This window comes from Falco cherrug, chromosome 1 (genome assembly GCF_023634085.1).
Source record: "Falco cherrug isolate bFalChe1 chromosome 1, bFalChe1.pri, whole genome shotgun sequence".
NCBI classification, from domain to species: domain Eukaryota; kingdom Metazoa; phylum Chordata; class Aves; order Falconiformes; family Falconidae; genus Falco; species Falco cherrug.
In genome coordinates this window covers 38590872-38616072 of record NC_073697.1, presented here as the reverse complement: position 1 = coordinate 38616072, position 25201 = coordinate 38590872, and the positions used below count along the sequence as shown (strand labels likewise).

The 25201-nt window shown below is 60.1% G+C and overlaps 1 protein-coding gene across 3 annotated transcripts; it reads right to left on the bottom strand.

Annotated features, from left to right (window-relative positions):
• Positions 1–3697: 3697 nt before the first annotated feature.
• Positions 3698–23846, bottom strand: SIGLEC1 (sialic acid binding Ig like lectin 1). 3 transcript variants are annotated; one of them, XM_055698425.1, is made up of 22 exons: positions 23706–23846; positions 20966–21125; positions 19889–20245; positions 19487–19783; positions 18782–19045; positions 17821–18075; positions 16986–17285; positions 15797–16051; positions 14743–15045; positions 13773–14027; positions 12811–13104; positions 11512–11766; positions 10187–10489; positions 9347–9601; positions 7897–8202; positions 7338–7589; positions 6701–7000; positions 6303–6557; positions 5625–5921; positions 4721–4820; positions 4543–4621; positions 3698–4160 (listed from the first exon to the last, which is right to left on the bottom strand). In XM_055698425.1, exons 1-22 carry the CDS (start codon positions 23751–23753, stop codon positions 4143–4145), a joined length of 5208 nt encoding a protein of 1735 aa, XP_055554400.1. In that variant the 5' UTR covers positions 23754–23846; the 3' UTR covers positions 3698–4142. The 3 variants fall into 3 exon arrangements, with proteins under 3 accessions (XP_055554400.1, XP_055554391.1, XP_055554407.1); XM_055698416.1 differs by having other exon boundaries at positions 3698–4156; XM_055698432.1 differs by lacking the exon at positions 5625–5921 and having other exon boundaries at positions 3698–4156.
• Positions 23847–25201: the final 1355 nt, after the last annotated feature.

Here is a 25201-nt window from a genome sequence, read left to right as displayed (position 1 = left end):
CCACCACCACTGTGTCCATCACAGCTGACTCAGACCCCAGCGGGAGCATCAGGCAGGGGTGGTCCGCATGGTGTCCCACTGCAGCCACCAAGCCTTGCTGCCATCAGCCTGCCGTTAGTGGCAACCTACAGATAATTGATGACATTGGTGAGGAAGAAGCTGAATGGACTTAGCAGATGTTACAGAGGGTACTAAACCTTGGACATGAAAAGTGCATGAGCTGGGATGGAGGAGAGGTGGCCCTGGCCAGGGACACCCTTGGAGCGGGCTGGGAAGGATGCCCGCTGGGAGTGTTGGGGAATTGGCTGCCGATGATTTGGGTTTAGGGGTAAATCCTAGGAAATGCTGAGGCACCACAAGGTGGGCAGCATGATGTTGCCCCACGTGTCTTGTTTTGGCAGCACACTCTCATCCCGCGCCACCGGGACCGACCTGGTGGTTCAGAGCTGATTCCCCCGCAGAGCTGGCAGGGTCTGGGCCAGGGGCAGGGGTGAGAGCCGTATCCACGTGGGGGCATCCACCACTGCTCGCACGGAGCGGGTGGGCTCATTTCCCAACCCAACGGGACCTTTCATCCCAGCAGGCCAGCAACCATCATGGCAAGAGCCATTAGCATCGCTGCCGTGTCGAGGCTGGCCGGGCTGACACTGACAGACAGCTCTGCGAGCCCAGGGCGAGGACAGTGAGCCCAGCACCGTGCATGCCCCAAGACCACCCTCACCTCCAGCATTGGGCGCATTTCAGCACTCCCCAGGATTACTGCAAACAGCAAATCAAAGCGCGCACTGATTTATCCAAGGAGAAATGCCTAGCACATTTCTGCAAGGTCCTCTGCCCGATGGCAAATCCGTGGCCTCCAGTTCACCTTCTGACCTGCCCTTATTCCCTTGCTCTGTCTTTAAACCATGTGACGGGAGGATTTGGCTTAATGTGTGTCGCTCCAGAAGGAAAGGAGGAGAAGGAGCTCAGAGGGCCCAGAGGTAATCGCTGGCTCCCTGCCCACGGTGCCGGGGTGTTCCTGCAGCTGTGGGGCTGGTTGAAGGCCTGTGTACACCCTGGTCCTCCCCCAGACCTTCCTGCTTGCTGCTCCCTGTGTCACTGAGCCCCTCCGTGCAGATCAAGGCAGGCGGTTTGCAGAGGTTTAGCATTACAGCAGCAATCCCTCAGCTCTCCCTCCGTGCTGCCCGGTGCCTGCAAACAGCCTGTCTCCGTGCTGCCCTTGCTCTGGGTTGGATGTAGGTCCTGTAACCGGTGGGACCTTCCCCACACCCTGTTCTCTGTGCCCCCAGGACCAGGCTGCACCGGTTGCTCTGTTGGGAAGAGCTGGCATCTGGCACAGCTGCATGTATGGCAGCCAGCAGCATCTGCCCTGGCCTCCCCTGCAAGCGGCCAGGCACAGTGGGCAGGAGGGGCCAGCTGGAGCAGGTCGGCTGCCCAGGGGACTTTGGGCAAGAATTAATTAACTTCAGGCTGGGGAGATGTGGGAGGGAGAGAATAGATGTGCACGGGGACCCTTTGCAAAGCCCAGGGCTTGGTTGGGAGGCAGAGAGCAGTGTGGGCGCAGGTGGTGGAGGAGGACGCAGCTTTGTCTGTGGTGGGGTTGGAGGGCTCTGCCATGAAGGTACCTTGAAAAGGTGATTTCCAGCCAGAGGGATGGATCTGCCCAGGTCACCCCGGCTCCATCTGAACTCATCCGTCTGGGCTTGCAGTTTAGCAGACAATGGAGATTTAACCTTGCTGCTGCCAGATGCTTGGAGGGATCTCAGTGAGGAGACAGCGGCTGCTGCAAAGGGCTGGGGTCGGAGATGCCTGCTGCTACCCTGCCTGCCACCCTGCCCATCACCCTGCCCATGACCTGTGGGCTCAGTACTGCTCCTGTCCCATCCCATCCCATCCCATCCCATCCCATCCCATCCCATCCCATCCCATCCCAGTGCCCAGAGCATACACAGACTCAAGCTGAGGCCATGGGAGCAAAGCCAGCCCCTCACTCAGAGAGCACAGGGCCTTGCAGGGTACTTGGGGGAGAGCTCCTGGGGGATCACTGTATGGGGCTCCCCCCCACCCCCAGGCTGGTGTCTCCATCTCCCAGTGCAGAAAACAGGCTGCACGAGCCCCTGGCTGGTGTACGTTGGCACACCTGCAGGTACCTGCTGGCAGGAATTGCTTTAGGAAACCTTGTGCCAAATGCTTCCAAACAGCTGCTCCAAATCCAGAGGACCTGGTCACTGCCTGTGTCCCCAGCATTATCCACCACAGCCACAACAGAGTCCCCAGACAGCACCAGTCCCTACAATCCCTCATCCCAGTGCTGCAAGCGTGAACAGCTCTGCCGGAGTCACTCCTGCCCAGTGCCAAGTCTGAGCTGCCCCCAGTTCTGTTCCCCACACCGTTGGTGTTGCCCCTCACTGCAAGCCCAGCACTGGGGGAGGCTTTGGCTGCCTGGGCTTGGGGATCTGGGCACTTCCCAGTGCAGGAGAATGCTGTGGCATTGTGCCCCAAGTCCTGTCACCAGCCCAGGTCATAACGATGGGGATGGGGACAGAGACAGGGCTGGGGCTGGGGACCAGGACAGGGACAGCCTCCCAGCACACAGCCCTCTGGTGAGCTGAGTGGGGCCCTGCTCTCACTCTGGGCCCAGGCACAGGGGTATATTGCATGACTGCTGGTGAGACTCCTTCCCTGGGGTGCTGCTGTCCCTGAGCCCCGCACCTGAGGGACCATCCTGCTCATGCAGGGGAAGAGGCTGCATCCACCGCAGCCACGGCACTGTGAGCCGCAGCACAGGGAGGATGCACCCGAGGAGGATGAGGGTCTGTGCGATCCTGAGAGCTGAGCGAGAGGGAGATTAGCTAGGAATGGCCGGTAGCTCTGTAACTTTGAGTGCAGGGAGGTGGAGTGGCAGAGGGGATGGCTCGTGGGCAGAGGCGCTGGCTGTCACTCCCACAGCCCACGGGAACAGCAGCATGCTGCTCCGGTGCACAAACAGGGGCAGCTGAACAGGCAGATAAGGGGGGATTAAGCACCCATATGAGGAGAGCATCATCCCTGGGCCCTCGCAGCCCCAAGCTGTGCTTGGGAAGCTCCAGCCCCATGCCCCGAAGCTCTGGTTGCTGCATATCTGCGACCAAGCCCCTGTCCAGGGGTGGCCAGCAATGTCCAGCGGCAAGGTGGCCGCAGAGTGACATCTAACGGCAGCAGGCCAGGAAGGGACATGGCCCAGCAGCCAACTTCCTTGCTGGGGGCTACGACTTCTGTGAGCGAAGCCCTCCCATGGCCCCCAGCCTCAGCTCCCCTCTGGCAGCACGGAGCTGACAGGACCAGGCTCCTCCTCATCCCCCACCTCTTCCCAGGCACCAAGGGGACACGTTTGGACCGGGGACACCTCTGCCCTCCTGTCCAACGGGACTGACAAGACAGATGCCAGGAAAATGGGATGCTGTGATCACAGACTGTCTCCGAGCATCACGTCCCTCATCTCCCACTGGCCCCGCAGCCCCATCTGCAGCCACAGCCATCGCTCCACAGCCCGGCTCTGGAGGGAGCATGGAGGAGAGAGCAGGGAAGGAATCACTTGCCAACACGGGAGAATCCCTGGGCAAACCAGCCCTGCCCAGCCCTGTGGCTACCTAGTTCCTCCACCCTTCCCAAAGCAGGGTGATAAAACCCTTCCCAGCTCATCCCAACGGACGCCGGCTGCATGTTGCTCCGGTTTTATTTCCCAACAGAGGAATTGCACACAGGGATGCCCTGGCACGCATAGCACCAAGGTGGGCAGCACCCTGGAGTGGCAGCTTTGGTGGAGGGACAGGAGGGCAGTGGTGATGGAGAGGCTGCCCCCAGGCTTGCATAATCACCCAGAGATTTATTTTTTTCCCAAGGTTTCACTGCTGGAGAGCAGCTCTGAGCTGTCACAGCTTGCTGGTGCCTGGCACATGTGGTGCACCATGCGCGGTGTCAAGCACAGACTGTACCCGGTGTGAGAACAACATCCATGGTGGGGGGGGACAAGGGGCGCGGTGGAACGGGGGCAGAGGAGACCGGGAGGGGATGGAGATGGATTATCCCCAGGGTAGTGGCTGCCTGGATCCAGCTAGGCCAGTGCTGTGTGCTTCCAGCATCAGTTGGAAAGAGCCACCAGCTTAAGAAGCTCCATCTACCTGGAAAAGGTTGGGGCTGGTTGGGGAAACCCTGCCCACGCTGGAGCCCGTGGGGCCAGGGGAGCCCCCAGAGCATCTCCCAGAGGGGTCAGCACAGTGTGTGCTGTGAAGCCCCTCTTGGATGAGACTGCAGGGGGAAATTCTGGCCCTCTGCCCCTCTTGGCCTTTCCCCAGCTCTGGCAATGCCAGCCAAGGCTGCAGCACCAGCACGTAGCCACCTGGCTGGCCCAGATCCTGGTCAGTGTGTGAGCCCAGACCTGCATCCCGCAGCAGTACCAAGATGCTCTCCAGCACAGTGCACCCCATGGACCCCCTGTCACTGGGATCCCCTGGGAGCTCAGGGTGGGGGGGTCCTCAAAGCTGGCCCCACCAAGGTCCCTACCTGCGCCTGCTCCTGCTCCTGTTTGCTCCTCAGCTCGAAGGTGTCATCAGCACTGGACCAGCCCCAAAACTTCTTTATCCTGCAAAGGAGGAGAGGGAGCTGCCAGCCCTGCTCCTGCCATGGCGCAGCTCAGCCAGGAGTCCCTGTCCCCCGACCCTGTCCCAGTCAGGGACGTTACCTGGGCCATAGCTTGACAGCCAGGAGGGCCAGGGCAGCCACACAGAGCACGGCCATGAGCAGCCCGGCCAGGACGGTGAAGGCCAGGAGGTGGGTGAGAGCTGTGGGCAGAGGGGAGCCAGGGCAGATCCCCGCCAGTGCTGGGGCTGCCGACTCGGCAAGACTGGAGTGGGCTCAGGGACCCCTGCGGGGGGGGGGGGGGGTGGTGACCTCCCTTGGCCCTTCTTCCCATGGCCCTGGTATGGGGACAGTGTGTGTGGGACTCCCCCAAAGCCTTAGTATGCCCCATGAGGGGTGAAGGGGACCCTGGGGAGGTGGCTGTGACAGCTGGACACTCCTTGGCACCACTGCCGGGTCACCAGGGTTGGGGACAGCCAGTCAGTGGGTCGAGGACACAGCATGGGGGGGTCACAGGGTGGCACAGTGCCACACGGGGACACTTGCTGCCCCTGCCCACATCACTGTCCCCTCCACCAAGGGGTCAGGCAGGCTGGTGTGCTGCTCCCTGCCAGCACCTGGGGACAGGCAGGGGCTGGACAGGGCAGGGGGAGTCACCCAGCACAACAACAAGCAGCAGCAACATGATTTGCTGTTTGTTGAACCCAGGCCAATTCCTCCTCCACTTTTTTGATCATTCTGCAGCATTCAATTCAATTTTCTGCTTCTGTGAGCTTTTTTAGCCCTTTCATGAGAACCAGCCTTCAGCCCCAACCTGGGATGCTACAGAAAAGCTCCTTGAAAGGAAATTGCCAATTCTTGCAGTAAAATCCTCCCTGTTTTCCCTTTCACCTAAGTACTCAGGGCCGATTCAACCCACTCCTGCTCCCCCACTGCTCCAAAACTATCTTTCTGTCACAAAATTCCCCGCTCCCTGCAGACACCACACATGGTCCAGCCCCACTCACTGTGCACGTTGAAGTAGGCACTGGCCGTGGCGTTGCCCAGGGGGTGGCCGGCCATGCAGGTGTACTCCCCTGAGTCCTGCGGCCCCACAGCCCCCAGTTCCACCCGGAGGCTGTTGTGGGAGGGGGTGCTGCGGACCCCTGGTGTGGTGGCGGGGGCCAGGCTGGAGGCCAGGAGGTGGCCATGGTGGTACAGGGCGATGGTGGAAGCCGGGTGGCTGTCAGCTGTGCACAGCACGATGCCTACCCGCCCGCTGCGGTTCTCCAGGAAGGTGCTGATTGACACGTCCCGGGGGGGGTCTGGTGGGGGGAGATGAGGCTGGCAGTGGGCCATGGTGGGGTCTCCCTGCCACACTGGCCTAGACACTCGCCAAGGGCTGCTTAATGCATCCCTCCTCCAGTCTGGAGCAGCTCCAGTCCCCCCAGCCCGGGGCTGATGGTGCCCCCCCAAGCTGGAGAGTCCTCCCCAGCCTGGAGCATGCTGGTTCCAAATCTGACTTTTGAGGGGGATCTGCAGCCACTGCTAGGTAAAACCCCGATGTTCTCTTTCCCGGGTACAAAGGGAGAGGAGCAGGGCAGGGAGTGGAGGAAGAAGAGGAGGAAGGCGCCCTGGTCACAGCAGAACTGTGCAGACAGGACGCATGTGATGCTGGGCTGGATGCACCCAGCGTGCACACTCACAGAGCACACGGAGGCTGAGCGGGGCCGAGGTGGCACTGCCCCGCATCCCACTTGCCCGGCAGTGGTAGGTGCCGGTGTCGGCGCTGGAGACGTGGGTGAGTACGAGGGAGCCGTCCGGTCCCTCCCGCAGCCACCGGCTGTTCTTGTACCAGGTGTAATTGGCCTCTTCACCTACCCAAGGGGTGGCCGAGCAGGTCATGGTGGCTGTGGTGCCTTCGGGGACTTCTGGCGAAGGCTCAACTGTGACTGTGACTCCTGAGGAGGATGGAGGAATCACGGGGTTCCTGGGTTTGCACAGGACACCACCATCCCCAGACACCCCCCACAAGCGACACTCCCACGGGAGGGCACACCAGGACCCCCACATGGGTCTTGCTGTGGCTCAGGGCTCCCTTCACCTCCCACATCCAGGAGCAGGGACGAGGACGCGGTGCCATAGCTGTTGTTGGCCGAGCAGATGTAGAGCCCTGTGTCCTGCAGCTCCAGCCCCGCCATGCCCATCCGCAGGGAGTTGGGGGCTGCCTGGACGGTGAAGCGTGGGTCGGCCAGGCTGTGGGTGGAAGCCAGGGGCGCGTGGCCGGGACCCCGGTACAGGGTGATGTCGGAAGGTGGGAAGCTGTCGACGGTGCAGAGCAGGACAGCCTGACGCCCTCCCCGGGGGTCCACCAAGGAGATGAAGGATGGCTCCTGGGGTGCATCTACAGCGATAAGGACAGCGTTTCCCCCCCCCTCCCCAAGCAGCTCTGCTGGCAGGGGACCAGCCCGGGGGGGGCCGGGGGCTGACAGCTTTGCTGCTGGCTGAAGCGGGGCAGGGGGAAAGGCATGTGATGCCAAGTTTGGAAGCACCTAGACCCCCCACCCCGGGGGCCAGGGGCTGAGCTGCCCAGCCGGCCTGTCGCGGGATGTCACCAGGTGGCGACATAGACCATCCTCCAACCGCAGCATCCCTCCCGAGCTGCCCTGGGCCCCCTTTGCTGGCAGAGCCCCGCAGTGTGCATGCGTGCGTGTGTCCCCATGCAGCCCCTCCTCACTCACACAGCACCCTGAGGGCGGCGGGGGGGGCCCTGCGGCCACGCAGCCCCCTCCCCACTTGGCAGGCATAGGCACCGGCATCCGTGCGCCGGGCAGCGTGGAGGGCGAGGGAGGCGTCGAGCCCCTCCGCCAGCCACCGCCCGTTCTTGTACCAGGAGTAGATGGTGCCTGGGCGGGTGCCTGCATCCCGGCATGTCAGCATCACATCGGTCCCCTCGGGCACCTCGGCAGAGGGTCGCACCACCACCCTGATGGCTGGGGAGAGGAGAGCGGAGCTGGCCTTTACTGACACGAGGGGTTTGCCTTCCTCGGCTGTGGCTGGGGAAAAGCTTTTCCCAGCTCTGAAGCCACTGTCCCCGCCCAGCGGGGTGCGTGCATGTGTGACCACTCAAGCTGTAGCAGAACCTCCCTGCCCCTCCACCAGCCCTGCATCACTCCCCATGACACCACTGACTTCAGTTGTACCTCTCAGTGCCCACACCAACCCGCTCAGGGGGTCCCCAGCCCCCTCGTCCCTGCCTACCCCCCCACCCCACCTCACCCCACATGAAGATGGACTCACCCTGCACACGGAGGGGCAGAGACACATAGGTGCTGCCGAGGGGGCTGCGTGCCTGGCACTCATACTCTCCCTCATCCTCTGCAGAAGCCTCCCGGAGCTCCAGCCTCAGTGTGTTGGGAGCCAGGGAGATGTGGCTGCTCTGCCTGGGGTGGTCACCTCCCACGGGGGGGCTGGAGGCCACCAGCTTCCCCTCCTTGAGCAGGGTGATCTTGGACAGGGGGTTGCTCTCCACCACACAGAGGAGGATGACTGCTGTCCCATTGCCACTCTCCGTGAAGGCCTTCATCTGCAGGTTCCTGGGGGGGTCTATGGGAAGGGAAGTGGGGTGGGAGAGAGGTGGACGGTAGGATAAGCAGCATCTCAGCGAGTTGGAGCATCCCCAGCCTGCGATGCTCAAGTTGGACTGGCTGCTTTCGTGGTCTTGGCTGGGCTGTGAGCTGACACAGTGATGCTCTGCTGCCAGCAATGTGGGACCTACTTGGGCAGCACTGCCTCCTTCCTCAGCATCCATGGTCCCCTTGAACCAAACTGACACTCAAAGCATGGCACAGACTCATTTGCTGAGCTAATTTCCAACCTGCAGCTCCAGCCATGCCGGCTGGGAGTAGGAGTATGGCACAGCACATGGCCCGGCCCAGCTCAGTGCTCCACTTGCATCCCAGTCTCAATCAAAAATATTTTTTGCACGTCAGTGCATGGCAAACCTCATCAGCAAGGCTGGTGCAAAGGCAGCATGGCTGTGGGTGCAGCTCGGGCCCATAATGCCAAGATATTTTTAGCATCCGGCATTCCCCATCCAAAATCAGGAGGAGGGAGAGAAGCAATGAATTTGTTGCCAGGGTCTCAGGCTCTCTGGAAGTCATTTCCAGGAGTGCTCCTCACTCACTCACTCCTCACAGCAGCTTTATAAGTTAAAGCCGTCTTTTTCTAATAAAAAGGGGGAAAAAATCTTACATTCTGACTTGCAACTACATTTTTTTTGCACGTCTTTTTTTAAACAAAGTCTGGTTTTCATTTTCCAAATCAGGGAGAAAAAAAAATAATCCTGCAACGTTTCCTGAAAGCCAAAGATTTTTCTGTTTCGGTTTGGTACAAAGCACAAGGACAAACTTGGGGCGCTTGGAGAAGCTTCACCAAAATCTTCTGCAGATGATGTGGGGCTCTTGGCCATGTCTGCTTGCCAGGGGTCTAACACAGGGCTGGGGTGTAGAGCTCGGCTGAGTTATCACCTGGGGCAAAGGCTAATTTTCATTGACACCCCCCCAAACTAAGCCAGGCCTTGCTACCTCCCACCCGCCCCACAGCCCAGCAGAGCTCCCAGCCACAGGGACTGGCCAAGGGGCCAGTGACCCCACGAGGGACCTCCCTGCGGCGTGGCGGGGACCCTGCCCCAGGTGGGCGTGAGGGACCTCTCCCCGCTGCGTGAAGCCCCCTGTCCATGGGGACTCACAGAGGACGTTGAGGGTGGTGGGTGCAGAGCTGCGGGTCAGCGCTGGGGTCCGCACCGTGCAGTGGTAGGAGGCAGCGTCGGAGGCCGAGACGCTGGGGAAGGCGAAGATTGGGGCCGAGCTGCTGCTGAAATAGACCTGGTTCTTGTACCAGGCGTAGCTCAGCACTTCCCCACCACTGCTCGCAACCGCACAGGTCAGGTTGACGGCGTTGCCTTCCTGCACGTCTGGGGAGGGGGAGATCCAGAGCCTGGCAGCTGCGGTGGAAGGGGGAGCAGGTGATGCTGGGGCTGAGCGAGGTGGGCTGAAGACGATGGAGGGTCGACAGGACAGGAGGGTGGTGGGCTGTGTGGTGGGAGAGCTGGTCCTGTCCAGGACTTCTGGCTGGGGGTCTTTTCCCATTATTCCAGACGAGAAGCGATGAAGATGCTGCAGCCCCCATCCCTATTAACCCCACCCCCGTGGCAGCCACAGGACAGCCTGGGGTGATGCCAGCTGTGTGATCAGCATCAGCAAGTGGATACAGCAAAGCCAGCATCACTTTTGCATCACCTCCAAGAGGAGCTGCAATTCCTTCGTGTCTGTGGCTCTGCATGCAGCTCACCGGGAACACCCCTGGCACAGCCCTCCCTTCCCACAAACACACATCTTCCTCCGTTTCTTCTCTGCTCCTGTGCTGTCCCTTCTATTCCAGCTTCTCTCTGCCCTCCCTTTCCCACGAGCATCCTCCAGTAGAGCCTGCCTTCTCCTCTTTGCCATATCCCTGCTCCATCACTGCCTGTCACTGCTCACACCGCTCGATCGCGTCGCAGTCCCCGAGGCAGCGCCAGCCCTGCACTCACTGCTTGCCGTGAAGTTCGCCGTTGTGCTGGCGTTGCCATAGCTGTTGCTGGCGGAGCACACGTATTCCCCCTCATCCTCCAGCAGCACGGGGCTGATGCTGACCCGCAGCTTGTTGAAGGCCAAGGTGATGCTGAGCCGTGGCAGGGCAGTGCGCTGGGGCAGTGCTGTAGAGGCCACCAGTGCCTGGTCCTTGAAGAGAGCCAGCTCTGCCTGTGGGCTGCTGTCCACCGTGCACTGCAGCACGCCCCGCTGCCCCTCGGGGGTCTCCAGGAAGGAGGTCAGCACCGGCACCCGCGGGGGATCTGCCCAGGCCACACATTACACAGAGGGTGAGCAAACCCCGCATCTGCAGCCAGAGCCCCCCAAGGCTGGGGTCCCCCCTCCCTTCCCCCCCAGGTCCTGGGTGGCATCACCTTGCCCCAGCCCCTTGGATACCCTGAGATGTTTGCCGTGGCTCCTGGCAACTTGCAGCTGGCACCAGGGCAGCAGCAGCCCACACTTGCACCAAAAGCATAAGCCACACTTCCTCTTTCCAGGATTTTCCCCTCCATCCCAGACAGACAACATTTCTCCTAACTGAAGTCTTTTAAAATTTAGATAATTTCAGGTCTATTGAAACATGTTTTTTTAACAGAACTGAAATATTTGCTGTTGTGTATTTCCCTCTATTGATGCGAGGCGGTGGGTGGCCCAGACGTGAGGCAGCCACACCGCTCCTCATCAGACAGTTCACCTTGAGAGGGGACACGTTCGACTGGTTTTAATTCAGACCAGGGGTTTATGGAGGAGATACACCCCCATAAACTTTCCACTTTCAACACTTTCTGGGCATGGGACACGCAGCATTTGGGAACAGGGACAGCAGTGAGGGCTGTGCAAGGCACCTGCTATGTGCCAGCCATAGCTCAGTGTGGCTGAGCAGCCTTGCTCAGCTTCCTGCCCCCAGCACCATCCCAGCCCGGCACTATCCCATCCCTGGCACCATCCCACACTAGCACCATCTCACACCAGCACCATCACACCCTGGCACCATCCCATCCTGGCACCATCCTATCCCTGGCACCATCTCACCCTGGCACCATCCCACCCTGGCCATTCCATCCCAGCACCACCCCATCCCTGGCACCATCCCATCCCTGGCACCATCCCACACTAGCACCATCTCACACCAGCACCATCCTACCCTGGCACCATCCCATCCCTGCCATCAGCACTATCCTACTTCAGCACCATCCTACCCTGGCACCATCCCACCCACCCTAGCACTATCCCACCCTCAGCACCCCACTCCCCCTGTCTCGATCCCCAGCAGGGTCCCACTCACAGGAGACGCGCAGGGCAACAGCCGGGGAGATGCTGGTCCCCGAGGGGCTGCGGGCTCGGCAGTGGTAGGAGCCGGCAGCCGTGCTGGCGATGTGGGGCAGTGCAAGGAAGTTGCCAGGGGTCTCCTGGAGCCGTTCACTGTTCCTGTACCAGGTGTAGATGGTGTCATCTGGTGGCTCTCCCGCTACCTGGCACGTCAGGGAGATGTCGTCTCCTTCCTGCGCCTCTGCTGACGGTGAGATGAGGACTCGGGCAGCTGGTGCAGGGAGAGATGCCAAGAGCAGCTCAGAGGGCACCACAGCGGTTTGGCACTGCCGGCCCCTGGGTGGCCGTGACACAGTGTGGGACAAAGCAAAACCCTCCTCGCTTCCCTAGCGCGCATCGTAGCGCTGCACGTTTTGGTGTCCTTGTTCTGAGCGGGGCAGCTGTGCAGCCCTGGTGTTATATATCTGCGCTGAAGAAAATGTGTTGCTCCCCGTCCCCATTAGCTGACACCCGCCCACCAACTCCATCACTGCTGGTACCCAGGGCTGAGGTGTTTGAATAAAGGTGGCTGGGTGTGTGTGTGTGTGTGTGTGTGTGAGCTGGCACCTCTGAAGTAGCAGCCGGAGCCTGGGTGGGATCCTGGGAGCAGAAAAACCCATGTGGACACCTCCACAGAGACACATTTGGATCAATCAGTCTGAGAGCCAGATCCCAACCCAAAAAATTGATTCCGTTCAGGATTCCTGTTACTGACACACACATCACATACTCACACCCCGGCAGATAACGTGGGTGCTGCCTCGCTCCAGGGTCTGGGTGCCGGTTAGGTGCCGATGCCCACCCGCAACCCTTGGGACAGACCACCGGGTCCCAGCTCACCACACCCAAGCCCCTGCACAGGGACCCCCCCCAGCAGGGACAGGGACACCTAACCTCCACTGAGCTGCGGTGGGGGCAGCTCGATACACCGCATCACCAAGCAGCAGGTGCCGGTCAGTGCCCTGCGCTGGCTCCTGCCTGACGTGGGGTAGCGCAAAGCGATGTCCCCACTGCATCCAGGGGATGCATCACACCCTGCCACCATCACTCGCCGGTTCTGTGGCGCCTGTCCATAGCCTGCAATGCTCAGTGACATTTCCCTGCCCCGCTGTCACCACAGGACGGCTCGGGAGTGTGCGCTCACCCCGTCAGCAGGAACCAGGCGGAAAAGGTCACATCTCATGTCAGAGCCCTCCCGGCCCCCTGCTTGGTGCCACCTCAGTGCTGCCCCCGCTACTGGCGACGCTTGGCACATGGTGCTGCACGCGGCACTCACTCTGCACGTGGAAGTACAGGCGTTGGGCCACGGTGCCATGCGCGTTGGTGGCGGTGCAGCGGTAGCTGCCTTCGTCGGCTGGTGTCACCTCCCGCAGCTCCACCCGGAGGGTGTTGGGGGCTGCCAAGATGCCCACTCGTGGGCTGCTCCCCGCGGTGCTGGTGGCCACCAGCTCCTCACCACGGTGCAGGGCCAGCCAGGCGGGAGGGTTGCTTGCCACGGAGCAGTGGAAGATGGCCAGGTGGCCTCTCTGCGTCTCCAGGAAGGCACTCAGGTGGGGGTCCCGGGGGGCATCTGTGCAGGCAGAGGCGGGTGGCTGAGCAGCGATTGCTCACCAATACGAGAGCTCCTGGTTAGCAGCAGCTGCTTGGGGCCCCTGAGGAGTGGGGGGAGAGCTGCATCGCCTTCCAGAGGGGAAGGGGAAGGAGAAGGGGAAGGGGAAGGGGAAGGGGAAGGGGAAGGGGAAGGGGAAAGGGAAGGTATAGGGGAAGAGAAATGGGAGGGGAAAGAGAAAGGGAAAGGGAAAGAGAAAGGGAAAGGGAAAGGGAAAGGGAAAGGGAAAGGGAAAGGGGAGGGGAAAGGGAAAGGGAAAGGGGAGGGGAAAGGGGAAGGGAAAGGGAAGGGGAAAGGGAAAGGGGAGGGGAAAGGGGAAGGGGAAGGAAGAAGGGCCCTGCAAGCATTACACCTGCAGGATCACAAGCCTGCACGCACATTAAGTGCAGACTTGCACAATAGGGAGGTAAACACGCTGCAGGTGATGGCAGAGGGGTGTGGATGCTCACGGGAGGAAGCCCCAGGACATATACATGTGCTCAAAGTTCCACACGTGCACCTAAATCAGCTCTGCCCAGAGCCCGGGCACAGCTCCATGTGTGTGAACAGAGCTGGGCACGCTTGCACGGAGATGAGCTACAAATTCCATATGACAACAAACTGAGCATCCTCCAGCAGCCTGTACGTACACAGCACATCCAGGGAGATGGTGGGAGAGCTCCGGCTGCCGCCGTCGGTGGTGGCTTTGCAGCGGTACAGACCGGCATCTGTGCTGGCCACTTGCCGAAACACCAGGGAGGTAGCCAGGCCCTCGGCAAGCCACTGCTCATTTCGGTACCAGGTGATGTTGGGCTGAGCCAGGGAGCCGCTGCTCAGCTGACAGGTTAGGTTGGCGGCCTGGCCTTCCAGCACGTGGGGGGATGGAGCCACTGCAATGTTGGCAGCTACGGGCAGGGGCAGGGGGCAAACAGGCATCAGCTCAGCTGGGATGACCAGCACTGCCTCGGCAGTGCCGGGGTGAACACCCACCCCAGGGCTGGCCAGCTAGCGAGTGACTGTGCAGCTATTCCAGAAGGTAAATGCCGGCTAATCCTGCTGCACTCTGAGCTGGATCAGCTCCCTGTGGGAGCTGGGCATGAGCCACCCAGGGCCTCACCAGCCCAGGGGGGATGTACCAGCAGGAGGGAGCCCGTGGGAACTCCCTCAGCAGGGATTTTGCTCAGCATCCCCAGTCACACACAGGCATGGAATCCCTGCCAGGAGCTGGAACCCTCACTACAGCCACGGGGGAGCCCACCAGACCGACCAGGAGCCCATCAGACCCACCAGGAGCCCACCAAACCCACGAGGAGAGGCTGGAGGGGCCAGAGGGGCTGGCACAGCACCCTCTGATAGCAGCCCCCACTTTAACCCTGCTCACTCGAGCACCACATGACTTGCGCACAGCAGCTCTGTTGAGACAGAAGCTGTTTTGATACCCTGGATTTCACGGGCACGTGGCCTTTTTCTGCTCGTTCTGTCCATCACCCTTGATCTCCTGAGCTTGCCTCCTTCCCTGGCATTCGCTTCCCCCCTCCCCTCTCCGAGGCTTTTCCCAGACGCTGCGGGGGTGTGTGGCGGCCGGCTGTACCCTGCCCACCGCCCCTTCCCCACACTCACTCTCAGCCCTGAAGTCTATGGCTGCGCTGGCATTGCCCTGCAGGTTCCCAGCCCAGCACACGTAAGTCCCCTCATCCTCCAGCACCACCTCCCGCATCTCCACCTTCAGACTGTTGTAGGAAAAGGTGGCATGGACCCTGGGGTTGGGGGCTGTGGGACAGCCCCATGTGCAGGCTACCACTTCTTCTCCTCTCCATAGGGTCAGGTTGGACTCTGGGTCACTCTCAACGGTGCACTGGATGACGCCCAGGCGCCCACTCTGGGTCTCCAGGAAGGAGCTCATCGCTGGTTGCCTTGGTGGGACTGCAGGGTTCAAAAACCTCTAGTGAGAATATTATGGATCCCTGAGGTTGGGAGAACCCCAAGAATCTGAGGGATTGCTGTTTTTCAGGGCCACCCGAGCAGCCCTGGTTGGCACATCTGGTTGACACCCCAGGGTCCCACATCTGCCAGCTTATAAGGGACCTGCATGTCCCAGGCACCTCTGTTGGCACCTCTGCTGTCACCTGGCTTGAGCTCAGGGTCTGAGTGTCCAACCCTGGACAGATCTGCAGAGACCCCTGTGATCTGGGCACCTGGGGACCAGGTGTGATCCACATGTCTACCATGGTTACAGAAAAAGGCCATTTTGTCAGGACTGAAACTTCCTAATTATGTTTTTTCTGGTTTGGTACCAGAGAAGATTTTTATTTTATAGCACAGAAAGTATTTGAAAGGCAAAGTCCAACCGGAATATATTTTTCACAGGGATCATTTATCATTCTGAACAATTGAATCTAATTTCATGGGACATTTTAAAACTCTTTGGTTCCTGGGAATTTTAGGATTCTCCAAATATCTCCTCCCCCAAATTCACAGATTTATCTGCAAAAGGGAATTTTCCACCCTCTCCACATTCCTGCCCAAGAGCTGCTTGGCTGTGCTTGGCAGTGATGGGGGAAACCTCATGGTGGGAAGAGCAGAGGGGCTTCCCAGCAGGGCTACCCAACCCAGACCCCAGGACCTCCCTCAGAGCCTGGGTGTTAGCAGCAGGAGCCCCCCTGGCAGCACTTACAGAGTACACGGAGCGGGACAGCCACCGACGTGTCGCTGCCGTTGCTGCTGTGGACGCTGCACTGGAAAGCACCTGCATCCTCGCCGCGGATGGAAGGGAAGTGCAGTGTCGGGGCTGAGCTCTCCCGAAGCCACTTGCTGTTCCTGTACCAGGTGTAGAGGGTCTCCCCTGCCACGTCCCGAGCCCCCAGGCAGGTCAGGGTGACGGCTGCCCCTTCCCACACCTCTGATGAGGGCTGGATCAGGACCTCCATAGCTGAAGGAGAGTTGGGAGAGGGATGTCAAGGAAGGAGGGAAACCTCTGCTGCAAACCTTTGCCCTTCCCCTGGCTCCATCTCCCAAAGCCCCATGCTCAGCTTCCCTCCAAGGCAGGACTTGAGCTGCCCCTTCCCTCATAGGACCCCATGGCATCGGTGGCTGCGTCTTTGGTGGGTGACGTTCTCTTGGGGACACTGGACATCAGCTGGGATGTCTCCAGGCGAGCTGATCCCCCAGCACTCTGCCACCAGCAGAGACAAGCGGGGCCTTTTAGAGCTGGATGACTGCTCCCAGGACAGGCTGGGTCCCCTCTGCCACTGGCCGGTGACCGGCTGGACTGGAGGCATCTTGGCCAGCTTGAAATGGACCCCAACTTTACTGCTGTGGCACCCAAACTCGGGATTATTTTCTCTGAAATTGGACCCTGAGGTCCATTTTGCTTTCTTTTGACATCCTAAAGGAGGTTGCCCTTGGACAGGGTTTTGGGGGGCTTTTTGCTCCTCCTGCTGCCTCTGTCACCCCAAACCATGGCTGAGGGAGCCACAGAGTGCAGAGGTGTCGGAGATGGAGCAGGAGGAGCTGGTCCCCGCTGCATGCCCAGGTGCTGTGTGCCGCCAGGGGCTTGCAGGCACAGGGAAGAAAGCTTGGACAAACTTTGCTACTAATTTTGCAGCATTTTGAAAAACGAAACTGGGGAGAACCTCCAGCTCTTTGAGCAGCTTCAACACGCCAAGGTGGGGAAGGGCTGTGTGGAGGCCACCACCACCACATTGTCCCCAGGATGCCGGTGTGCCACAGGGGTCCCTCCAGCCCGCAGGGCTTTGTGAATCCCCCCCCCAGCCCTGCAGAAACCTCCCCAACAACCCTGGGGGTTCATGGACACCCAAGACCCAGGGCTGGGAGCTTGACAGTCCCCTCACACCGGGACTCACCGCGGGCGACGAAGAGCTTGGTGGCGCTGGTGTTGCCGTAGGCGTTGCTGGCCATGCAGCGGTACTCCCCGCTGTCCTGGGGTCCTGTACCCCGGATCTCCAGCCGCAGGGCGTTGCGGGATGTGGTGACACCTAGCCGCTGGCGCGGGGCTGCCTGTGACCCACTGGCTGCCAGCAAGGTGCCATCGCGGTAAAGGGCTATGGTGGCTGGGGGGTGGCTGTCCACAGTGCAGCGGACGATGGCCAGCCTGCCACCCTGGGTCTCCTGGAAGAGCATGATGGTGGGGGTCCGGGGGGGGTCTGCGAGAGGGGAGAGGATGCTGCAGATCAGGAGGTGCCAGTGCTGCGGCCACTACCTGCACGTGGGGCACGTCCAGCCCCGACCCGCGCTGCTGCCCCTCTGAGCTGCTTTCCCCCTTACATAAGCGGGTCATATTTACTCACAGAAATGTCAAAGCCAAACCCAAGGCTATTTTATTTTCCCCCTGACTTGCAAAAGCTTCTGAGCTGTTATTATCATAGCTGGCTCCTCGGTTAGTAACCTCCCAGCAGTTTCTGGTGTGTAACAGATTAGTGGAGGCGTGGGAGATGCTGCGATGAGCAGATGGGTCCCTGCTGCAGCAAACACCGCTTAATGGTACCTTCAAATGCAGCTCACAACCAAAAATTGTTGCATTTATAGCAACTTCTACCCAGGAGGTCTGAAACCTCCTTTTCAGCAGGACTCAAGGCGTTTGGAGCAGAGCCTTTGTTTAAACGCAGGGGTTTGCACGGCCCCTGGCACAAAGGGACCCTCACCTGGCTGGGACCCATCTAGGAGTCCGTGGGCACTCACATGTCACGCTCAGACTGACGGCCTGGGACGTGTCGCTGCCCCGATCATTGGTCACCTTGCAGGAGTAATAGCCGGCATCGCTGGCGGCCACGTGGTGGAAGAGCAGGGTGTGCGCCATGCCCTCCTTGAGCCAAGCGCTGTTCTTGTACCAGGTGTAGTTGAGGTCCTGGCCCTCCCTGCCAGGGACGTCGCAGGACAAGGTGGTGGGTGTCCCCTCCTGCACCTCAGCTGCTGGGCTCACCGAGATCTCTGCGGCTGATGGAGATGGGAGCGCATTCAGGGGGGGTCTTGGCAGCAGGAGAGCAGCCCCCCACCTCACTCCGCCCAGGGCAGAGTCTGGGGACAGGCAGGAGCCCCTCTGCCCCCCAGGGATGACAATTGAGGCAGGAGGCGTTTGGGTTTGTCCCCTGCCACCAGCACCTTGCCAGCTGGGGCTCAAATTCCAGACTTAATGCAAAGCACCAGGGGCAAAACTCATGGTGGGTGCTGCAGCATGGCTCACCTTTCAGGGTGGGCTCTGGGGGGAGCAGCCCAGCCGGGGGGAGATGCTCCCTGTGGGACTCTGACACGGGCAGACTCCTGGGGCTCATCTCTACCACAGTGTCTGGTGGAGGACCCTGGTCCCCCCTCCCTGCAGACCACCTTGATTCTGAATCCCCACGAGCTCTGACCAGCAGCAGCAGTGAAGCCTCACAGCTGGCTCTGCTCTCTGGGCTTGCTGGAAATCCCTCCCTGCCCTGTTTTTGGGGCTCGCCAAAGCCCTGTGCCATGAGGGATAAAGAATGCAGGCATGGCATGAGGGAGGCACCACACCCCTCCATCCCCAGCTCCTGGACCTCCAGCTGGTACCAGCCCCTGCCCACACCAGTCCAGACTCGCCGGGTAAACTTGCTCCCAGTGCCACGGCCCCGCTCCCCCTCCAGCAATGCCCCAGCCTCTGGCAAGTTCCCCTGGCACTTACAGAAGATGTAGAGCACCACGGCAGGTGCTGCGCCAGCCCCAACGTCGTTCTTGGTTTCACAGTGGTACTGTCCGTAGTCCTCGCGGCGAACCCCTCGAAGGGTCAGGATCTGCTCGCTGCCCACAGCCACTCTGTCCTTGTACCAGTGGTATGCCGAGACATGGGGGTAGCTGCTGCTCACCTCGCATGTGAGGGACACCGTGTCGCCCACACGGATGTTCTGCGTGGAGGGGCTGACTGACACCTGGGTGTCCTTAGGGGCATCTGCAGGGAGGACAGACGGGCATGGTGAGGCTGGGCAGGACCCATGGGATGCTGCTGTAACGCATCCTGCTGCTTATATGTGAGGGTCTGGTGTGGGGAAAAGGGGAGATGGAAAGGGGGGCAGAGCTGCCCACCAGCAGTGAAGTGGTGTGGGCACAGCTGTGGCACCAGGGTGTGCCATGGAGCTGGAAGCTGGCACTTCAGCAGTGCTTACAGGACTGATCACCAGCTCCAGCCATGGAGAGCTGTGGGGGAACAGGAAAGGGAGGGAGAAGCAGGACGAAACTCTCCTCTGGCCTTTTGCAAGGAGCCCCGGGAAGGAGGCAAGGGAGGAGGCACGGTGGGTGGCAGGAGGAGGACCTGGGTGGTGTGGCCGTGGCAGAGGTGCCCCCATCCCCGTACTGCACTCAGCCAGCCCCTGTGCAGAGCCACCCCACGTACGTCTCACCCGCAGGACGACCTCACTGGTTGCCTTCTTGGAGCCATAAGAAACTTCGCAGAGCAGCTTTTTGGAGTGGTCCTTCCAGGAGAAGGAGGTGGTGAGAGTCAGGTGGTGGCTGACCCCGTTCGTGTCCAGCTGGACCCAGCCAGACACCACCGAGACCTGGGGGTCGTAGCCCTCCCAGCGCAGGGCAGTGTCGCTCAGTGGGCAGAAGTAGGGTGTGGAGCACTGCAAGGTGGATGTTTGCCCCTCGGTTTGCTCCTCACTGGCAGCAATGCTTGGGCGATCAAGGTCATCTGGAGATGGAGAGCAGAGGGATAGAGAGCAGAGGGTGGGATGTCAGTGTGAGGACAGGCAGGCAGGGAGCTGGCAGAGGGGAGGTGTCTCACCACTATACCCACCCAAAACACTCAGCATCACATCCCTCTCCGCTGACCACCGGTCACCGTTGACGATCTCAAAGCGGAATCTGTAGGGCCCATGGTCCTCCAGCGTCAGTCTCCGCAGCAGCAGGGTGCAGTTGCGAGCAGCGGGGTCCCCCAGGAGCTGGGCACGGTCCCTGAAGCCAGCATCCACCTCCTGGGCTGCCGAGTGGTACACCAACGTCTTTTGGTTATCATAATCCTTGTACCAGATGGCCACGATGCCGTCGTCAGCTGCCATGTCATCAGGGTAGCTCAGGGTGCAGGGGATCACCACACAGGAGCCCCTGATGCCCTGCAGGGACGTGGGGTAGGTGACCCCCCATGAGCCAAGGGCTGTGTTGGAAGGAGGCAGAGGGAAAAAGAGGGTCAGGGTGCCAGCCGGGCAGGGGCCTGCTGCCGTCTGCAGCCCCCCTGTGCCCCTCCTGGGACCCACTGGGCCACGTTGCATTGCCCGGGCTGCCTGAGCAGGCAGGTGGGAGAGGAGAATAGGAGTGTGAGATAAAACCCCCCAGGAGAAAATTTCAAGGTGGAGACAAGGAAAAGCTGGGTGATGCTTTTGGGCAGTGCAAGGAACCAGCTGGATTAGAAAAGCAAAGGCCAAAATAATTAGCAAAAAAGGAAAAATTGCCCTCCAAAAGCTTATTTTCTTAAACACACCCCAGCTCCTTGTCCTTCTTCTCATGCCCTGGCTGTTCCCCGCCACCCCATGCCCACCCCATCCTGGACCCCGGCCCCATCCATGGTGTCCATGGGTACCACGTGCCTGCCCGTCAGGAGGAGTAGCATGGGAGCATGGCACAATGCGGCACATGCCAGCAAATCTCTCCAGAGCATCTGCTGTGCCACGGCCCATGGGAAAGCCAGGACCAGCCTCGGGGTGCCCAGAGCTTGTCCTGCCCATCCCTTGAGCATTGGGCAGGGCTGCTGGCAGGGCCAGGGCATCAGCACTTCAGCTCCCCCGTATCCTGGTGCAGAGCCAAGCCACCAGCCCCTGTGGGGAACCAGACTGTGCCGGCAGGGTGGGAGGCAGCAGATCTCTCGATGACACCATACCTGGTGGGATGAAGCTGGCCAGGAGGATGAGCCACTGGGGCAGGCCCATGGCAGCCCCCCGGGCACTGCTGGGCGTCCTGGGGAACAGAGGCAAGGCAGGCTCACACCGTGAGGGTGGGAGGTGGCCAGTCTCCGAGGTCGGCGTTTGGCAGAGGGGACTCTGACAACAAGAAGAGGTGGCCAGAGGTCTTGAAACACATTGTTCATCAACATGTTATTGATCTACATTATTGATAAATCCTGCTTGCAGCAACAGTGGTAACACTCTGGTGTGCAGTGGTGACCAGTGGGGCCAGGGACCAGAGGGACATGAGGGTCCCCTCAACTCCCTGAACTCCCGTGGGAGTTAAGGAGCTAGTCCGGGTTTATCAGTGAGGTGACAAGGTTTATGGAGCTTATTCCTGTGCTTGCTGCATCCGTGTGAGGCAGGGAGCAAATGAAGAATAATATTGACACGGAAAATGTGCATGTGGCATGGGATGGGGTCATGCAAATGCCGGGTATGGGAGTCTGGGCTGAAAATAAAAATGAAGGCAAAGGCAAAGGAAAGCACCTGGAATTAATAGGAGAGAAACTTCCAAGGAAGGACCCTTGGGGAAATCTCCATTAAGCCAGAAATCCCAATGATGGACTCATGACTGCCAGCCAGGCTCTGGAGGGTCTGAGCATCGGGCAGGGGGTACAGCCATGGGGTTGGGGGACAGAGGGACACAGGCGGGCTTGTGTTAAAGCTGTCCTCATGTCACAGCTCCGCCGCACACAGCATCCCGGCTGCTGAAATGCTGGGGACACCACGGTGCCAGTTCCCCGTGGGAGCAACCAGACGACTGGCTGCAGAGGGCTGAGGGTCCGGCCCTGCAGGTGGGACTGGTGCAAAAACACAGGTTTTTAGACTCCGCAGGTTTTGTTTCAGTAAGACCAGCTGTGGTGAGGGGGAGCACAGCCATGGCCCCAGCCTGGCACAGCCCGTGCCCTCCCCTCCCCGCTGGGCTGTTGTACATTCAGGTGGGACAGTTTTAACTGGGATTTATCTATTTTTAATAGGATTATATAGTTTTTTGCAGCTCTAGACTGAAGAAAAATGACTTAATTATACTTAAATTTAAAAAAGCTATTCTGTGATAAACCAGATTTTTTTTTCTTTCTTAGGGAAGTGAATTATTTGATTTAAATTTATATCTTTATCAAACATCTTAGCAATCTTTCCATACTGAACAAGGCAGCTCTTTACTCCCTGAGCCAACCTTTTCCTCCTTCAATGATTTGCGACTTTGCTAACACCTTTTCCCCCAGCATATGCTTTGAATTTGCTTGCTGCTGATTTGGTTTAGGGAGGTATTTCAGACTCCAAAGCACTCGTGAGACCTTTAGTTTTGCCTGGGATTTTTTCTGGCCAAACCGAAGCACCAAGCAGCAAATGAAATGGCCCCTGGGTGACCGTGCGTGTGGGGGTTACTACAGCCCTGGTCCCCCCGGCACCGCGGGGCTGGACGGCTGCCCAGGGTGGGGGAATAGAAATAGCAATGGGATCGGTGGGGGCCACCGGGCTCGGGGCGAAGGAGGAAGGAAGTGCTGGCTCAGCGCCTGGGTCTGTTCCCCAGTGCCCTGCTCGTGCCGACACCAAGTTTTGTTTCTTCTGCCACACTTCTCCCAGTTTCAGTTTCTCAACCTTTGGTGCAGGATAGGGACCCCAACTCCCCACCACCCCACCACCCTGGGCTGCGGCTGGGGAACACAGCAGCCAGTGCTGGGCACTGCTGCTTGTTCACTCAAAAAAAAAATTAAATTTTTATGAAGATTTCTTGACAAAAAGCATTTGTAATAGGCTCTGAGTGTGTGTGCATGTGCAGAATGCGGTGGTGGTCTGCGCAACCACATCGCACGCACCAGAGCAGAAGGTGTTGTGTGTTATCATCCAGCGCCAAGTAGGCAGGAATATTTAGATTTCGGGCATTGGAAAAAAGGGGGAAGAGGCAACTGCCCTTGTAATGGTCTCCTCTGCACCCACAGCCATGCTCAGCTGTGGGACAGCCAGAGAAATCCCTGTGAGGGCTCCTGTGCATGCCAGCAATTGCAAGGGAGCTCCCTAAATTCAAACTTTGGTAAAAATTGTTTGTTGACACAGGAATGTGGCAAGCAAGGCTGAGCCCAAAGAGGGGAAACTTCTGGTGTTGGTCCCTTCAGCCTCCACCATGCCCCAGTGCAGAGACAGCAACAGAGATGGGGACCATGGGACGCTCGGGCAGCGTGCCCCCAGGACAAGGGGTGGATATGAGCCCCCTGTGCCTGTGCTCCCACCCACTCCTCGGGGCTGGGGAGCCCACCTCCCTGCCGCCTGTCCTGTCCCTCTGCCCATGGGACCTGGGGAGGGCAGCGCTGGCAGTCACAGCTTTGCCAACCTCTGCTGCCCGGGGCCTTGCACCAAGCCCCTGCCAAGGGGTGCAGGTCAGGTATGTCCCTGGCTCCAAACCCAGCCCCAAGCCTGGACCCAAGGCCTTGAGATATCTGGGCAACTTCCCCAGCCCCAGCAGAAGACAGATGAAGCTCAACCCCACAGAGATGCTCTCGCCACTGGCTCTCTTCATCTCCGCCCCACAGCGAGGTGCCTGGGAGCAGCCCATGCCACCCTTGCACAGCATCATGCAGGTGCCTTGCCCCAGCCCCATGGGGTGAACACCAGGGCCAGGCTCTGCCCCGGGTGTCCCCATCCTGGCACCTCCCCGGTGAGCGGTGGTGTTACCTGGGAGTGCCAGTGCCGCTGGCGGTGCAGGGTCCTGAGCCGTGGCATGGGGAATGGCTCCTGCCCCTCGCTGCTCAGGGGCTGCTATTTATTTGGTGCGGGGGGTGAGTAGCCCAAAACGGCATCACTTCCCCGTTCAGGGGTTTGTCCCTGCTGCTGCTTTTGGGAAGTGGCTGACATCATCAGCTATTTCTTGCCTTTTACTAATTTGGGGCTGGTTTTGGGGCAGGGGCTGTGGCAGTCCCCACAGGAGGTTTTTGCAGCGTCCCAGGCTGAGGGACATTGGGAGGCTGCATTTCTTTGCACTACTGCAGCCTGAGCAGCATCACCTTCCTGGCCCCAGAGTCCCTTGGGGCATCCTTGGCCCTGTGCTGTGCCAAAGCCCCAGAGCAGGGTGATACCCCAGCCCCAGGGGCACCCACCCAGTGTGCCCAGTGGGTGTCTAGGTTTAGGGGCCTGCCAGGATCCCCCGATCAGGGCTGCTGAGCCTGCAACAGGGAGAGCCTATGCTGGTGGTGGAGATGACTGCAGGGACAGAGATGCGGCTGCAGCCAACGTGCCACCTGCCCAAGTCCTCCCTGGGCAACGTGTCACTCAGAGACTTGATTCTTGCTGTTAATTTGTGGGTTTTCACTGCAGAGTGCCCAAAGCGAGGCGAGAACTCTGCCAGAGGGACCCCAGCTCAGCATCAATGCTGCAGCAAGACACACAGGGATGCAGAGGCTGCAGCTGCTGGACCAAGCCCAAGGGGTTTGCACTGAGGCTGGGGCACCATCCCCTTGGGTTCTCAGGAGAGGACTGCTGAGGGGCTAAGGGGAACCTGCACGAGCAGCAAGCAGGAGCAAATGACCCCAGCAGCATGGCTGCCCTGAGGCCGGCACTACAGCGTGACCTCCAGGCAGGGGCTGGGCTGAGCCTTGCTGGTTTGGGGCAGGACCCAGATCCAGCCTCTGCCGCAGGCGCCTGCACCGAAGGGCCCCGGCAAGAGCAGCCTGAGCACTGGGTAAGGCTGGCACCCAGATGTGATGGCTCAGGGTCAATGCTCGACCTTGTGCAAGGGGACTGGGAGTGTGGGAAACTGCCCTCCAGGACCTCATGCTGCTTGTGCAGTGCCCCACCATCCCCCTGCAGCCACTCCGTGCCGTGCCAGGCTTGACTCAGCTGGCTTGGGTGCTGAGCCAGCAGGGCAGGAGGGGCAGCTCCCTCCAGCCTCAGCGAGCCCCTCAGGCTGTGCCAACTGCCGCCAAGCAGCACTGCTGGAAAACTGGTCCCAGACCCCACTGGTGAGCAGGGAGCTGGATGCTGGCACAGGGAGGCTGTGCCGAATCTGCAGATGGTGTGGGGGCCACATGCATTGACCCCTTGGTTTGGGAAGCTACCGAGCTGTTTCCTGACACAGCACTGAGTGAGGAAACCCTGACTTAGGCAAGTGTGGCCATATGGCATCTGGTCTCAGGCTGGCTGATGCCAGGGCTTCTGCAAAGAGCCAGAGTGGC

Bases quoted from the DNA above. Each gene is read 5' to 3' on its own strand.
- SIGLEC1 (XM_055698416.1), bottom strand. From the start codon at position 23,753: ATGCCACGGCTCAGGACCCTGCACCGCCAGCGGCACTGGCACTCCCAG. The intron at 18,076-18,781 runs GTAAGTGCCAGG...CATCTCCATCAG, and splicing joins CGTGGTGCTCTACATCTTCT to CCGCAGAGATCTCGGTGAGC. The intron at 4,821-5,624 runs GTGAGTGGGGCT...CTCTGCCCACAG, and splicing joins TGCCTACTTCAACGTGCACA to CTCTCACCCACCTCCTGGCC.